We start from the raw sequence: 13,672 nt of genomic DNA on the forward strand, positions 1-13,672 counted from the left end.
ACCTACACTCAATGACTCGTCATAGCAAACTTCAAAGTCAGGAAAGCCGGTAAAGGTTATTTTAAAGATTTGCAGTATTTCAAGTAGACTGTATGCTTTTGTGCATTGCATTTTGTTCTTACCTGTGTCGGTTTATTGCATGTGATCCCTTGAATCTCCAGATAATTGAAAGTCTGCTCTACCTAATATGACAAAAAGTGAAAGATACAAGTCAGGATACTGTCATTTAAAGGCTAACATAATATAATGTCTATATCCTGTTTATGCATTTTATATAGATTAATGAAGGTTCATTATATCTATGGCATGCAGATTCTCAGACACACACACACACACACACACACACACACACACACACACACACACACACACACACACACACACACACACACACACACACACACACACACACACACACACACACACACACACACACACACACACACACACACACACACACACACACACACACACACACACACACACACACACACACACACAGACACACGCACACACTGGGAAGCGGTGTCATAGCACAACCAGATTCATGCCAACAAAAATACAAAACAAAACACAACACACACATACAGACACAGAGAGAGAGAGAGAGACAGAGAGGGAGGGAGAGACAGACATACAAACAGATAGAGAGAGAGACAGACACAGACCGAGAGAATCACAACACAAACACATATAAAACACCCACACATAAACAGAGATCCAAATACTAATGGCTGGGGCTACTGAGGTGCATCCGGCTGAATCACAAACACTACAAAGTCTCTCTGGAGTGCCTCCACCTTCAAATTAACTGCTTCGCTCTGAAAAGCAGCCTGGGGGAGATGTGACACAGTTTCCCACCCACAGCCTACACATGAGAGCACTCAACACATATTTCTTCTTCAACTTCAGTGGGAATCAAACTAAATGTCACACTATTCTTTTTTCTTTTTTCTCTATTATGTTCACATTTTGCTTCTATAGCTCGGACATGTTACTTCTTCAAATTCAGTGGAAACAAACAAAATATCAGACTATTTTATATATTAGGTTCACAGTTTGCGTCTATAACCATTGCATATAATTCACACAAAAAAAAACCCAAGACCAATGCCAACATGATCATATTTTGGCCAGCACTTGTGGCTCTCTCTCCTGCGGAGGTGCATCAGCATAGCGTTCACCGCCGGCCTCAGAGCCCCCCTCCCCGCGCTGGACCTTCCGCGTGAGTAAACAGCTCCAAATGTCAGCCTGCGCTCCGAGCTCCCACGGCCACCACTTCAATGCCTCCCCTCGTTGTGGCTTCTACGCACGAACACTGAAGAGGGCCTCCCTCTACTTCAGTCAAAGAACTGATTACCATGTTAAAACCGGCTCTTGAGCCTTCAAACAGTCACCTGTGGATTTACATCCAGGGGGACGGCTGATTACCATAATCATATCAGTAACAACTGTAGCACCCAAGGGAGATGCCACACTCACAGATTATTCCTACACAGTGCTTCCATTGAAAGTCAGGAGAACGGTGGGCATTCCTCCCTCGGCTGAGCCAATGAGGGAACAGACGACCGGAGCAGGGTCCACTCTGAAGCTTGCCGCATCGCCACCCCCTGTGTAATCACGCTAACAGCAGGGTGAGTCGTAAGGGAAAGAATGCAAAACTGAAATGCTGAATCAGAGGAAGAACAGCAGACAGGGAGCTTGAACAAAAGACGGTCAGACCTTCACAGAACAGAGCACGGAGCGAGGAGTTGGGGTCAAGTGTAAACAGATAGCTGGGGACACAGGTCATGGAACTGGTCATTTCCACTACAATTTGATTTGTAGTTTTGTTGCTGTTTTGTCATCTTTTGATCCTCACAGGAATTTACTTACAGGATTTTCTAACATAAAAACTTAATGAAAATGTCAAACACATAAAGTGGGTCTAAGACAAAACACACCTATCAAAGACAAGGAATAGACATACTGTAAGGTGTTTTGGCATTGTGAAAACGACTGGGTCTAGCATTTGAAAAAACACGGTCTACAAGATGAAGTTACAGCATAGCAAGACTATTGATCATTTCTGGTTTGACGGAGTTCTTTCCTATTTTTAGGAAATGAACCATGTCTGAAAACAAACAGGGCTCTTTCTCTTTGAACACAAAGGACTGTGTATCATATGAGAAGAGATCAAATCATGTTATATAACATTCCCATAATGCCTGTAACACATACTGTAAGCTACCATGTAATGGTCCTATCATTTTTTTGTTAATTTAAAAAATATATAGACAAGAATTTAAAGGCAATGTGTTATCTGACATCTACAGTAGTTGACCTTTAAATCACACATTTGCCACAGGGGTTGTGATTTATGATTTGCTTGTCATCCACAACGCAGCAAATCAAAGTGTTGACCTGAATGATCTGAAGTGTCATGTCAAGTGTCTGTCTCATTCAGTACTATACACAAAGGAACATGCATAAGGTTGGACACAAGTCACTGTAGGAATATGCCTATCTGTAGAAGAGTGTATGCAACTGTGTGTGTGTGTGTGTGTGTGTGTGTGTGTGTGTGTGTGTGTGTGTGTGTGTGACGCATGCATGCTGTGCTGCCAATAATAATCACATTCGCTCTAGGTCAAGCACACACAACGAATAAGCACAAACATAAGCAACACACACAACGCACAAGCACAAACAAACACTCACACTCACACAGACACGATGTACAAGTACAAACATAAACAACACACACACCATGCACAAGCATAAACACACACACACACACACACACACACACACACACACACACACACACACACACACGCTGAATCCAGAGCCTTGGAGGGTATTGCAGCACCACCCTGCAATCTAACCCCAGCAGAGCCGAGTTGGCCCTGCTCAGTAGCCCGGAGCAGCAGCGGCGGCAGCGGAGGCAGCAGCACCGCCCAGCCAACCCACTGAGCTAGCATTTAGCACCTGACCTCAGACACAAAGAGACCCTACAGCTACAGACGTCTACAACTAGAAACCACCGCCACAATATGCCAGCCTGCTGTGGTGAGAAAGAAAGAGAGAGAGAGAGAGAGAGAGTGAGAGAGAGAGGGGGGGGGGGGAGAGAAAAAGGAAATAAGAGATAGAGATAGAATCACTAGGCTACCTCAAAACGGGAATCTAGTCACCTCCAGACATGGCGCTACATCACACAAGCGCCTCTGTGTGTGGTGCGGTAGGGTAGGGTGGGGTAGGGTGGGTGGATGTGTTTGTCGAGAGGTGAGAGGTCAGATCCAAGCCCCAATTTCACGGAACATGCAAACCCTTGCCTAGAGCCATACTACTAACACAAAAGGGAGGGATGCGAAGCCACTGTGCTGCTGAGCGGGACTAAGGCTGTAATTATCATCGACCTGCCAGGGTTCAGCCTCTGTTCTCGGAGGCACCCACAGGCGAGCCTTCGCTGTAAAAAATAAATAAATAAATCTATATTTGTAGAGCATCCGAAGTGAGGGCCCTCGTGAACAGGGAGCGCATTCTTTCAACCCTGGCGCGAGGGCTGACCCAAACCACAAGTAGTGCACACACGGCCACAATGGTGGAAAAAAAACGCTAAAAATGCACCGTCCATCTGGATTCAATACAGAAAAAATCCTGGACTCTCAAAGTCCATCCATTTTTAAGAAGCTTGTTCTGCATTTGCTGAGTAAGTTGTGAGGTTTTTGTCCTCAAATTGCAAGGAGTAGAGAGCAGCTTCAACATGCAGCATCAATGTACATGCTACAGTCAAGATGATAAGCAGCAGTATGACGATGGCAATGGCCACGCCTGACCATTTTATGGCCATTCTACGGATTTATGTCATGGGTGCTCTCAGTGTCACATGGTCACTCAGGGTCAGCGGGTTGCTAGGTCACATGACTGTCTGCTTGCGAGCTGACCCCAGAGAGTAATGGAGCTCTGTCTCAGAGCAAACGAGCATCCAGGACTGGTCAGCTCTATTCAGGCAGTCTCCACCTTCCCACTAATCCCAGCGGGAGCGCTCCGACGAAGGGGATAATCTCAGAGGAATCCTCCACACCAACTCTGCTTAGGACATTCCCCCAGGCGGTCTTACAGAGAGACTTACCAAGCTGTTTTCAGTCAGCAAACAAATAACACATAAACACCCCCCACCCTTACAATCAATAATTGCAGTTATACTGCATACAACAGAGATTTCTAAGTTTAAAATATTGTATTTCTGCAGTCAAGTGCAATACAATGTAGTGCAATGTCCAAAATATAGCATTTCCTGCATATGAACTGCGAATAATTCCTCCAAAATAGTTTTGATAGTCAGAAAACAGCAACTGTTTTGACACTTGAGTTATTTGTGGCAGTTATTTGTTGTAAGGGACAGCTTCACAGCTTTAATCATTCACACATAACATACAGCCACCCAGCAGGCACGCAGACATGCCTTCTGGATCTACAGCATCCTGACAGAGGCACGATGAAGTAGGGCCCCATAGATATACCAGTACACCAGCCCATATTCATGCAAAACAGATAGTGAGGAGGCTACGCCGGTGCTTCAACAGGCGCAGATAAGGCAGGCCTGTCATCTGCTTGTGTAGTGGCTCACTCTGTGCTATTGTGCTGACAAGCCTACCAGGCTGAGTGTTCTTACCTTGGAGGGGATGCGCGCGGTGAGGACGTAGGCCCGATGAGAGGCAAGCGCCTGTGGAACAGAAAGAGAGGGGGGGGGGGGTCAGTGTCATTGCTAAGTTGTATATCACAAAAACATGACATTATGGCTGATATGAGCAAACTGAAACCATGAAGGGGAAAGCAGCACAATCAAGGTGAGTAATAAGTCAGGAAACACATACAGTAGAAAGAACATCATGAAATATTCAAGGCCACACACAAAGCTTATAAGGTGTGTCTAAAACGACATCGCTAAAATGTGTACAGTGACCTTGTATGTATGTATCTCTGTCTCTCTGTGTATGTGTGTGCGTGTCTGTTGAGCGTGTGCATTGTGCGCAGTTGAGTTTTATCTCATGGGTCCATTTGGATTGTATCTTCAAGCTGATAGGACGCGCCCTACAGGATTGCCTTTTTCCATCCAGACAGCACACAGAGCTGCAGAGGATGAGCTTTCTTTACCCACTGGTCCAACTCCAGCTTTTGGGGGGAAAAACACAAAAATACCTCAAGTAAAAACAGCTGCTCTTCAAAAATGCATCATACAGTACTTGCACGACTGAACATCTGGCAGAGAATAAATAGTCAGTCGAATGTTTCGTCTTTCCAGTTGCTCACTCAAATCATTTGATCTATTTCCATGACTACATTTTGAATCATGGTGCATAATTAGCTCCAGAAACATCATTTTTTCGGCTCAAATGAGGTCATTCATGCAAATAGGAACCTTCCCAATTTAGCTCTTGCCACGGGGCTTCTTCGGCACTTCCTAGGAACGGGCTCAAAACGGCAGCGGACTCCGAGATGATGATGTGGCCGTGATGAGTCCGTCACGTTTGCACCTGAGTAGGGCCATCTCTGACCCAGAGTCAGTTTCTAAATCCCATCTCTAATGTGACAGACAGAGTGAGAGCCATCTCTGACCCAGAGTCAGTTTCTAAATCCCATCTCTAATGTGACAGACAGAGTGAGAGCTATCTCTGACCCAGAGTCAGTTTCTAAATCCCATCTTTAATGTGACAGACAGAGTGAGAGCCATCTCTGACCCAGAGTCAGTTTCTAAATCCCATCTCTAATGTGACAGACAGAGTGAGAGCCATCTCTGACCCAGAGTCAGTTTCTAAATCCCATCTCTAATGTGACAGACAGAGTGAGAGCCATCTCTGACCCAGAGTCAGTTTCTAAATCCCATCTCTAATGTGACAGACAGAGTGAGAGCTATCTCTGACCCAGAGTCAGTTTCTAAATCCCATCTCTAATGTGACAGACAGAGTGAGAGCCATCTCTGACCCAGAGTCAGTTTCTAAATCCCATCTCTAATGTGACAGACAGAGTGAGAGCCATCTCTGACCCAGAGTCAGTTTCTAAATCCCATCTCTAATGTGACAGACAGAGTGAGAGCCATCTCTGACCCAGAGTCAGTTTCTAAATCCCATCTCTAATGTGACAGACAGAGTCAGTTTCTAAATCCCATCTCTAATGTGACAGACAGAGTAAGGGTCCACACTGGAACAGACAGCACAGCACTCTGTGGAAATCCACTGTAGAAGGTAGAGCTGCAGATCTAGTTACTGTATCTTCTGGAAGGAAAATGGCTCAAAACTGTCTTTAAAAAACAATCACTGAACCCTGTAAAATTGCTATTTAATAATAATTTGCATTACATTTGCCTACACACTGAGACTAGTGTTTGCATCTTTGATTTGTCTCACAAAACAGTCTGGTGTGATTTCTCTATCTATGCTAAAGACTACAATAAAATGATGACTGAACTGAGCTCTCAATGTGTGTGTGTGTGTGTGTGTGTGTGTGTGTGTGTGTGTGTGTGTGTGTGTGTGTGTGTGTGTGTGTGTGTGTGTGTGTGTGTGTGTGTGTGTGTCCGCGTGTTTTCCAGGATTCTGCACTCTTTTAATCACAGGTTGTCATAGGAAATAACCTGCCAAAACATGATGCATAAACACAGCCATATATTCTGCAGCTCAGTCACAGACTATTAACCAAAAACACCAGTCCTTTTGTGTCCTGCCAACATCATGATGCCATTGTGCAAGACAGAATACAGAAAAACAAAAGTGTGTGCAAATTGTGACAATTATTCTAATTCAGAAAACGTGTACACATTGACTGAATTGTGCTAGCGAGAGAGCGCGAGAGAGAGAGAGAGAGAGATGGACACAAATGGCCACAGCTGGTGGGTCATGCAGGTGTTTTCGTCCCTCTCCCTCCCTCTCAGAGATGAGTGCAGGGGTTCTTTACGTCAGTTCAGAGCTTTGGCCCCAGGGAGCTGCCAGAGCCCACTGTCCCGGTCACTCCCCATCTTCCACAACTACCACAGACCTGTGGAGCGTCCCTGCATCACTGGGATACCTGTTCCTCAGGTAGGAGGTTGTCTCCTCCAGTAATGGGGAGTAAAGGAGAGTGGGGGTAGTGCAGCTTTGATGAAGCCATCTCCTGATGTGTTCCCCTACTGCAGAGCTAAGGAATAAATCTGAACTTCCTGATACAGTTATGCACCAGCAGCATATCAAGCCACCACCGAAAGCCCTGAGCCAACCACGTCTCCCAGTGCCTGCATGAGCTCTCCCTTAGCCAATCACGTCCCAGCATCTCCAGATGGCAGCAGTGGAGCATGCTCTGATACTACCATGTTGGCTTGCCTGCACAGCCCAACTGACCAAGCCATCCTTAACCTCATCAGAGGAAGAACAAAGACTAGCGCATACAAGTGAATGGACTGGAGCGATGACATTAGGAAAAACGAGTGCATAAAATAATGAAGTGTGTGTGTGTGTGTGTGTTTTCTCTGTGTGCGTCTGTCTGTGTGTGTGTGTGTGTGTTTGTCTCTGTCTGTCCCTGTGTGTGTCTCTCTCTCTTTGTGTGTGTGTGTGTCTTTCTCTTTGTGTGTGTGTGTGTGTGTGTGTGTGTGTGTGTGTGTGTGTGTGTGTGTGTGTGTGTGACTCGGTTGGCAATGCAAAGGCCCATCTGTCTGTCTATCTGTCGGGCAGTACAGCCTCCTACCCTCACTCTGCACCTCATTCCCACTCCCACAGTCCGGCCTGCACTCTTCCATGTCGGTGTTGGACCAGTCGGGCAGTCTGCTGATGGCTATGGGAATGACATGCTAGGACATGGGACAGAATACAAAATGCCCTAAATCCTGCAAAGATTAAACTTGGGAGCGGAAACAATTGTCTGCTTTCCTGAATTGCAATGAGAAATCAATAAATGAAAAAAAAAAAAACAAAAAAAAAAACAGGGGTCATCAGATTGATCGGTCAAATTTTGTGACGACCAGTGCGGTTTGTGTTTCTCGCTTTCACGGCTATTCCCCTCTGGGCTGAGCTCTGACGGCCATATTGTGGGCTAGTGTTGCAGTTCAGCTGAGGGTCCTGTCAGGAGGGACAGCTTGCAGCAAAGGGAGCACAAAGACACCAGCTCACCTCATGCTGCTTTTGCCAAACCACTGACCTGGAACCAAGAGACCCGTGTTCTGATGCCTACAGCCTTCCCTTCACTTGACTGACTCAGATCTGTCTCACCAGGGTCTGTCTGTAGAGCGATTCCTTTCCACTATCATCCATCAAGTCAGCTGTGGGAGGCCCAATCTGTGACGAATACTGCACAGTGCACGGATCTTATTAATTCGTCTAATTACTTATTAATGCTGAAGCACTGAATTTAATGGAAAGCGAAATTAGATAAAAATGGAAATATGATCAAGGCTGTGGAATATTAAAACAATATACAGAAAACTTCCCATCTGCATTGAGGTTGGATTAATCAAACACTGTGGCTGCAAGAACAGCGCTGAGGTTTAATTGCTCTAGCACTTTATCTTCATAATCTCCTGTCAGGCCTCTCTCAAACAAATAACACAAGATAGGACGGAGACCATTGGGCATCTCTGTAATGGTCTGCAGTACAGCTTTATGTATGTAGAACTCACAAATCAATACCCTGGATGGGGGAACCATTCCAACCATGTCCAACTCTGTTTAATTACACTCTGTCTGTTCCGCTGACGGGAGATTAGGTTGTGTGGTGCTTGACGTTCAAGCCTAGTGATCACCAACGCTCGTAATTACACGCAAGGGTTTGAGCACTGCTCTTCCATTCGTGCCGTTACGCAAACGACGACGCTCTGCGGTGTTCTCGGGCGCCCTCGGGGCAGTGATGGGGAAGGCGAGAGCAGGAGGATGTGACCTTCACCCTCGGGCAGTGCAGCACACCCATCCGTCAGGCCAGTAGTGACTGGCCCGAGCCTGCGTGCGTGGTGAGGCAGGCACACAACATGACTGCCCATATGTCCTTCTCACTGACTTACAGTACTTACTTAGTCCTCTTGGCTCCTGAAGGGGCATAGAGCCTCCACAATTCGCTCTCCACTTGTCTCTGCCCATATGCCGTTCTCATGCGCACGTCTACTCCTCAACCGCTGCTGAGATTTGGGGCAAGACGCATGACTGACCAGGATGACTCATTCTGGCTACCATGACCACGATTAACAAAATGAGCTAAATAAACAGCTCGTATTCTAAAACCAGTTCCTGAAAATCTTAAACACCACGTAAGCATACACGCCCCACCCTGTGTCCAGAGAGCACAGTCACTGACTCCAGAGACCAGTCCAGAGAGAGAGGGGAAGGCAGTGACGCGGGCCTGTTTTGGGGGACCCCCCCCCCCCCTTCTGTGCCGTACCGTGCCTGCCTCTCCCCTGGAGCTCCTCCTGTGCCGTGCATCTCGCTGGTGCTCCCTTGTCTCGGCTGCACATTAACCTACTTACGCAGGGGGGCTGCCGAGGCAGCTGTGACTAACGCCACACGCAGGATCCAGACGGATGCGCCTCGCCTCGGTGTCTTACACCCCTCCACACACACACACACACACACACACACACACACACACACACACACACACACACACACACACACACACACACACACACACACACACACACACACACACACACACACACACACACACACAGACACAGACAAGTAAACACGTTGCTGATTGTTGTTGTTGTTGTTGATGGTTGATGTAGGGCTATGCATAATAAATGGCATGATATTAGTGGGGCAATTTGACTAGCTGTGCAATGACAGATAATCGCAATTAGTGCAGTCATTACTTCTATGACCATTTCACCACACCACAATGCTCCATCAGTTCATGTGTGTTTAAACAGCAGATAGTCACACACTCATGGGAGTGACATTACATCTGTCTTCTAGGCAGCATCTGAGGAAAGCCAGCCACGTGTTCCTCTGAGTATGCATGCATACATGATTCCTATTCATTTTCCCATTCATCGAGACTCCAATGCAGCACATACAGTACCGTTCATGTGCCTCAAAGACAGCATCTCATTTTCCTTCACTCTCACCACCAAATAAAACACAAGCAATTGCACAAGTACAGCACGAAGGCCTGTAGGCGTAAAAGATGGCGTAAACAGTTGCAAGATATTCATAGCAGCTAAATAAGCCCCTGCAGGGAAACAAATTAGAGCTCTGCGACATCCTTTTCAAACTAGCTGACAAAAAGACAATGCTCATAGCTCCGGAGATTGTGGTCCAAATCCAATCGCAATAAATTCAACTCCCAAAACAGGGTGCTGGCAGGCATTCCAGCACAAGCCAATGAAGTATCTCTACCACAAATATGAATGTGAACAAACAATTTCAATATGGAGAAAGTAAGGGTAGCGGACGGAGTCTATTCTTAGACCAGACTGCAGGACTGTCTTATCTCACGGCTGGCACGTGCACTGATAAAAACGCGGCTACGAGGATCAAACACGCTCTGACTAAGTGTTGAGGTGTGGCCAGGCAGGATAAAGCCAACTGACCGTGAGCACTGGTGACACTGCCCCTCCCTGAAGTGTCAGTGATGGAGATGGTCTCTTCCCCCACGGCGGCACGGCAGTAGCCTCTTGCTGACGCGGCAGCTTAACCGAGCAGCGTGGTGGACAGCATTCTGCCTCAGCAGCGGCTTCCTCTGCTATACTGCGGCCTCCGCAAACACTATAAGGTTCTAGGGCCACTGCAGCTGAGCTGAGAACACGTATTGTTCTAAAGACACGACCGGTTCTAATGTCTCCAAAGGTTATGGGGTTATACTAGTGCCTCTACACTAGTGCAGATAATTGCTTACTGCAAACAAACTTTCAGAAATCATACCAAAGCTCTGCTTCTTCAATATGTCAGTTTCAGTACATTTTCAAGCACTTGCTGATAAAACTGAGCATTTTGCCTCCCGCTCCATTTCCAAAGGGGCCTTACTTATCAAGAGCCAAGTATGTCAGTCTAACCATAGGCCTAGACAAAGGAGCCAGCCTCCCTACACACACACACAGGCTCGTAACAATAGGGGGTTTTTGCAGATGGATTTTCCCATTGCCTGGTGCTTCCATCCATGACACATCCACATGCCCCCCTCCCTTTTAACAGCTATTGGTGCGCACACACACACCCACACACACACACACACACACTCACACGGATGGTAGAGTTTGGCCCGCTGCCAAAACTCACAGCCTCACAGCCCACTGCAGTGCCCTCTTACTAAGAACAGGATGAGTAACATGCTAATGGACAGCGCACAGCTGTGCTGTACTGTACACACGTAAGTGTGCCATCATATCCCTGATCACTCTGATGGATGGCACCGTTTCCTGAAGAGCTAATGTCTTCTAGGGCAGGTCCTATGAGATGAGCGCCGACAGCCCTGATAATGTAGAGGCTAATCTCAACGTGCGGAATATCGCATAAACGGCTTTTGCTCCGCCACAAACCCACTCCAAATTTCATTTCAATTTGCCTGCCTCTGTGTCTGGGCTCAGGGGGAGATTTATTTATGAGCTCAGGAGATTAGACAGGCTGGCATATGCCACAAAAATCTGGACTGGTCATTAATGGCCAGGGTGGAGTTTTAGCACAATCCGAATTTCAGGTTAACATATTGCTACTCAATGAAGCAGAACAATGTGCATAACACTGACCAAATACAACAACCCTTTACTCCTACTCCAATGGATACGATTACAGTAGATGTTTAAAATGGACATTTGCAACATTTATCACAACTAAAATCAAACATTTCTTCCTGTACTAAAAATGTTTCATTAAACTATAGGGGACTCTTTGAAATTAGGACTCCTACTCTATGAAAGTTTAACATGCTAATCTAAAGGCCAGCACCCATCCCATTGATGGGAGGAGGACTGATCTGACCCATAGCTGCAGCACGCTAGTCCAGTAATAGTGCAGCCTCGCACACTTCACTGGGAGAAGGGACTGGGAAACGCCGGCTGGGAGGCTGATGATAAACATCAGCTGCAGGACTCGCAGGACTCTCTCCCCCCCCCCCCCCCCCCCCCACCCCAAGCAATCAGTGGCCACTTCAGAGAGCACACTACACACAACACACAAAACACACAGCACACATGCGCGTTCATCTGCAGGCTGGCACACCACACAGCGCCACGGGCCGCGCCCTGACCAGCTTCCCTTGCTCCCGCTCCCCTGCCCTCGCAACCGTTCACATGGCACAGATGACAGGATAAGAGGCCTGGCTCCCACTGCTGCAGCTCCACACAGCCAGAGACAGGCCAACACTCACCCGCTGCACAGAGAAGCAAAGACAAGGAAACGCAAATCTGGGGGGACTCAACAACAAATTAGATGTTAAAATCAGATTATCTGCCACTGCAATAAGTCATTCTCAATGAGTGTCCTGATATTGATGTACACTATAGATACATTTATGTGTGTGTGTGTGTGTGTGTGTGTGTGTGTGTGTGTGTGCAAAAACAAAGACAAGAATTTCTGGTTACGTTTCACTGAGAAGTGTTTGCCAACTTGTGCGCGGCTTTCATGTAAGCACTAGTCCTTTACCGCCCCTGCACACAACAATGGCCACGCTCTAGCTTGCTCTACCACTAAGCCAGTGATGTCAGTCCGTCACAGCTGAGAGCCTGCCAGAGGGGGATCAGCAGGTCGTATGCTGCTGCCCAGTCATGGCTGTCTCTATTGTGCTGACCTCAGCCCATCAGTCACTTTCTTTCAGATAAAGACTGTTGGTGTGGTCACCGGGAGCTACAAGATGCCAGCTTTTGGAGTTCATCTTGAAGTTTAGAGAGAAACAAAAGGTCCTTAGTTGTACACAATCGAATAGTTTTCATGAAATAAACAAACCTTTTCATACATAACCAAGAATTACAATCTTTTGACTTGCCTTGCTATACATACCATACATGAAAAGAAAAGAAGAGCATTGTCACACACTAAACCAAATCCTCTTCCCATATCCAGACATCTCTGGCAGGTCCAAACACATAAACAGAACAGGTGTCTCCACATAGGCCTCACACACACACACACACACACACACACACCTACCTGGCATTGCCCCAACCTTCGCAGAGATGACAGAGGAGCGCATTTCCCTCAGGCCCACGACCAGTCTGACACACACAAAACTACGGAAGCATTCATAATGTCCTGTAGTATCCGACAGTGCATTCATTGCGCAGCAGAGGAGAAGCATTTAGCTACTGTCTGCAGCCATTCATGTTCCAGGGCTTGTAAAAGACAGTCATGTAAGGACTCTAGCCATGCATGTTTTACATGTCTTCTGAATGGACCTCTAAATGTATTACTGATTAGCTCCCACTTGCACAGAAACATGGTTTCTGACAAGCCATACATAATAAAGACAGGGACTGGCACTTATGGTGCCTGGGAATCAATAAAATAATTCATAAAAGGGCAAAGGTTTACATGACGGGCAGCAATGTTGACCTTTCTCGTAATAAAGAATTATTGCAAGAAGTTCTGGAGGTAAAACATAATCTCAAAATGTACAGGCTAAACAAATCTTAATAAATCCATAGCTCATCAAGTGATGTGTAAACTGTGCTTTGTCAAGCTCTCCATTCGGTTCATAGACAGCAAATCTTTTCTCCACTAGTGTTGACGGGCAATAGAACAAACAG

At 46.6% G+C, this 13,672-nt stretch overlaps 1 protein-coding gene across 1 annotated transcript in view; it reads right to left on the reverse strand.

Annotated features, from left to right (window-relative positions):
• The window catches only part of LOC143102409 (F-actin-uncapping protein LRRC16A-like), a 63,805-nt gene that overhangs the window by 39,376 nt on the left and 10,757 nt on the right, over positions 1-13,672 (reverse strand). Inside the window, exons 3-4 of the mRNA XM_076265966.1 lie at positions 4,655-4,705; positions 123-182 (exon numbers count right to left, since the gene is read on the reverse strand). Of these exons, the coding sequence (XP_076122081.1) occupies positions 123-182; positions 4,655-4,705 (111 nt within the window). The remainder of the gene's footprint in view (positions 1-122; positions 183-4,654; positions 4,706-13,672) is intronic.

This window comes from Alosa pseudoharengus, unplaced genomic scaffold (assembly GCF_046254945.1).
Source record: "Alosa pseudoharengus isolate Yale_2024_CS ecotype anadromous, Long Island Sound unplaced genomic scaffold, YU_APseudo_1.1 YU_APseudo_1.1_scf_4, whole genome shotgun sequence".
Classification (NCBI taxonomy): Eukaryota; Metazoa; Chordata; class Actinopteri; order Clupeiformes; family Clupeidae; genus Alosa; species Alosa pseudoharengus.